General features: G+C 42.4%; 1 protein-coding gene across 1 annotated transcript; it reads right to left on the bottom strand.

The window, feature by feature from the left end:
* CCR75_001854 (uncharacterized protein) lies at positions 1-1,629 on the bottom strand. Its single transcript, XM_067959955.1, has 8 exons — positions 1,421-1,629; positions 1,270-1,360; positions 1,145-1,210; positions 982-1,070; positions 868-912; positions 759-808; positions 591-678; positions 1-531 (listed from the first exon to the last, which is right to left on the bottom strand). The coding sequence occupies exons 1-8, from the start codon at positions 1,619-1,621 to the stop codon at positions 439-441; spliced, it is 723 nt and encodes a 240-aa protein (XP_067815764.1). The 5' UTR covers positions 1,622-1,629; the 3' UTR covers positions 1-438.
* Between the last annotated feature and the right edge of the window lie 2,626 nt (positions 1,630-4,255).

Here is a 4,255-nt window from a genome sequence, read left to right as displayed (position 1 = left end):
CACCCACTCAGCGGTCAATGCATCTGCAGCAGCCTCAGGTCAATCTGCAGCAGCCTATCAATTTAATCTTTCTTTGCGATGGCAAACCTTAATTTTTGCTGCTGGCTAACAGTCTCCTTTCATCTTGGTTCGAATGTCAAGCAGTACACGCGTAACGTCTCGGAAGATTTTTAAGCTTCTTTTCGCACTGTGGCTATCAATTCTAGATAAATAAAATTTACAAGGATAGTGAGAGTGGAAGTACTGTAAGAGGGAGCTTTGATGAAAGCCAATAAAATAAGGCAACAAAACCGGCATCGAAACAAGCAGTGATACGAAGGTCGGCGATCAGTTCAAACTTTGTTGAAGCTTTAATTCTGCCTGAAGAAATTGATTAAGACTCAGATGTGAAATCAAATATTTTTTTAAATCTTTCGTAGAAATGTTCCCGCGCTGGTATTATTCAATCTTTGTCTTTGCAAGCGCGAGAATAGTGAATCGCATTTCGCCTTCGTCTCTGGCCATAAACCTTTTAATGACCTTACAAGCGTCCTAAATTTACAACCACTTATTAATAAAACTTCACGAATACATGTAAAGAGTGTCTATACCAGCAGGAGAGTGTCTGAACTTGACGGTCCGTGATTGATCGGACGCTTTTTTCGCCCGTCCAACTCGTAGAGGTCACCATCCACGCAGCTATAAGCAGCATACATCATGCTTTATTCGTACCCTTCTTGCCCGTTTAAGGTCTGCTAATGAATAAGCAGGTGCCAAACCTGAAGCAGACAAAGTGTGTGCTGATAGGATCATCCACGTTTGCTAGTTGCTATCGCCACGATTATTACAATATAGTCAGCAGGCGCATCTATCATACTAAACGCGTACCTCTGACTGGCCGGCCTCCGCCGCGCTGCTGTGAGTTTCTTCTAACTTAAAATGTTCACATAACAATTAGCTTGCACAAGCATGCCTTCAAGTATTCATTGTCTAGGTAATTACCTCGTCGTCATGCTCTAAATGCTGGGCAATTTCAATCGGCGTCTTGGCCTTGGTCTTGTCCAAAAATTTACACAAATAGCTTTCAGGAGCTGCCATAATTTTCAAACAACGAAACAAATAGTCAGCACCGAGTATAATACACGTTGAACCGCATAAATCTCACCAAGATGGACTAAGTGACGCATATTTCCAATGGCGTGTAGGATGCCCACGGTGCCGCACGCGTTGCCTGGAAAGTACCGACAATAATTAGCTTTTTAATTTCAGGTACAGCAACAACGTCTTTACCAACAGTCTGGTGCATGAAGAAGACATTTGAGGATACTTTCTGGCCGTATTTCTCAATATTTGCCGCCTCCTGTTTTTCCGCTTCCTTCGTCTAGTGGTAAGGAATAATATTTATTGATGCAGTTCATATGATAATATAATAGATTCATACATGTGGCTTGATAGGGAAGAGCATGATGACAGCCGTTACCGGAGCCGGCACCATGGCGAGCGCCCATTCTTCGGTGCTCAAAACATCATAAAAGCTAAATTGGGAAGTAGGAAAGCCCATCTTCTCCACATACGAGTTCAAGACCGCAGGATTAGACTCTAGCGGGAACCATCGCTTAGGCTTGCGCTCAACATCACTCATATTTGCAATAAATATAATGAATGGATAATGACAATGTGATACCGGCCCCAATTTGTTTAATATTATTTATCAAATGCCGTGGAAATCCTTGGTTTCTTTAAAAAGATCATTCAAATAACATTTATTGTAGACAATATGCGTGACACAAGCACCTCAATCCTGTCAAAATGACCAGTGCTTTGCTGATATTCAATAGCAGTCAATATAAAAGTCTTGATGTTTTAACCCAGCAAATGTGTCTTTAGAATAAGGAAAAGGAAAATCTTAATATTCTATTACAAAGCATTTTATTGTGAATATCGCTTTTGGCTCCATTCCACCAATCGTGTCTAGTAAATAAATATGACCCTTTATGTAGCGGGTTTTCCCGTTACATGAAGATTATTTCCGGTAAGAGGAATAACAAATATTATTTCCTATGAGAGAAAATTGATAAAGAAGTACAAAAATTCAAAATATTATCTTTATTAATAATCTGACTTAATAATTCCATATTGCCAAATTTGGTAATATTGACGCAATAAGAAATTAGTTCTATTTATTGGTTGATTTGAGTTTAAATCAACCCCGCCAATCGTCATAAGACACAATTGTGCGGTGTGCAAGTAGGCGCCATACATAGTTTGTTATTAATATAATAAAGTCAGTAGTATATAGAAGACCTTTACGTAGGAACTTAATATATTTATACAATTTACTTTTTCTCTATTCTAAAGCGTTGTAGTTAACCATTGGTAGCTAGGACTTCCTAGCTACTTAAAACCTTCCTCTGCATGTCGTGTACGCGAAGTAGTCAAGGCGCCCCACCTTCACTGTAATCAGTGTAAGTTGACTAGTACTATCATTAGGACTAGCAAAGGGTGCTAGCACTTCGTAGTCCGTTCAACGGCCTACACATGTCGCAATTTCTATCCAACATGGACATGTTGGATGATGAAAGAGGGAGCTTTCGAGCCTTCAAGAAAGCTATCACGCAACGCGTGAAGGTTTACTCATTTAGGTAATCTTAAATAAATGGAGAGCGATCGAACGAATGAGTTCGGTCATAGGGGGTCCAGCCGTTGGCGCTATGCTGTACACTCTGGGCAGAGATGAACAGATGCGGTCATAACCGAGTTCATACAACACGAACTCGACGGGGGTCGAGAAAAAGTAGCCTTGCTTCGCCAGCAAGGCTTTCAACACGCGGAGGTGATGAGACAACAGTTTGCTCAACGATTGGAACTATTGAGCCAGCAGCATGTACATGCTGCTAATGGGCCGACGCTTCCGCGTCTACCCGAAAGCTTAAAAATCGAAATCTCTAAGGTTAAGGCAGTCGAATGCGACTCCCTTTTAGGATGCTCGTCGAATTAGACGATGCCATAGAAGCTTACCATATCAGTGATGAACTTCGAAACCTTCCTCTGTACTCTTGTGTACGTGAAGTTTTTTTTCGAGGCACCGTACCTACACTGAAATCAGTGTAAGGTTAACTAGTACTAACTGATACTAGTTAAAGGTGCCCCGTTACACGATATATCTTCAGTTGTATCGTTAGTCATCCTATTGATGAACAAACACAAGTAACTGCGTTTATTAAAGGTCTTGCAGACGGTCTTGTCAAGACTCACCTGTTCCGGCTTGAACTAGAGTCACTCGACCAAGCGATTGCTATAGCAGAACAGGAGGACTTAATTCTGAAATAGGCTTACCTCAACTTTAAAGCTTATCGTTCTTCGAGGCGACAACAAAACGGAGGTCCAGAACCTATGGATATCTCGTATGTGGAGAGCGAGACACCTTGCTCTTTAAGTCACACACGATTGCAAAAATGCGATTGTTGTCAAAAGACTACCAGCAACGCCTATGAGTGTAGTGCCCCACGCCCAGTGCCTAGCAACACTGAGCAAATGCTCGACCTCCCGCTAGGAACAGCGGAGGACGGGAATCTGACGCTGTTGCAAAATCCCAACGGCGAGGGGAATCGTCAAAAAGCGGTCGGGGTCAGAAGGTGGGGAGCCCTCACTAATCCAGCAACGTCAAAAGAATTAGCAGGCCTTTTGACGGAAGTTGCTCCTCACACACAAACATTGTGTGAGGCTGCCCCAGCGGATGAGATTAACCTCATCACCCTGAAAATTAAAGTGCCAATTAAGTTGCCACTTAAACCCCTAATTGATTGTGAGGCGTCAAATAATTTATTAGACGCCAATCGCTAGAAGATCGCAAACTCAAATTTATTGAGCGCGATATCCCTCGAACGAGCATGACAGTGCGTCTAGCAACAGGCGCATCTGTAACAGTAAAGAAACGTGTAGTTGGTATCCAATACACGTTAAAAGGTAAACAGTACGATGATGATTTCATCGTACTAGATTTAGATGATAAATTTGATGTCATCCTTGAATTACCATGGCTCAGAAAGTACGAGCCATGTATTAATAGCCGTGCCGATGCCTGTCTCTTGTTCATCAGATGGCCAACTGATGAACGTATTGGAGCGTCCACAAGCGTGTGGGTGTCCTTCGAGTTAGTGCGATGGCCTCACTTGTGGGTCGGTCTATAGCATGACTGCACATGACTTCAGTGTGAAAACTCAGCACGTGTGGAGTTAGGTCCCAACGCCTGTACACAAGCACAGGCAGCGTCGAA

The sequence above is a fragment of the Bremia lactucae genome, linkage group LG16 (genome assembly GCF_004359215.1).
Source record: "Bremia lactucae strain SF5 linkage group LG16, whole genome shotgun sequence".
NCBI lineage: Eukaryota > Oomycota > Peronosporomycetes > Peronosporales > Peronosporaceae > Bremia > Bremia lactucae.
This window is presented reverse-complemented; position numbering and strand designations above follow the sequence as displayed.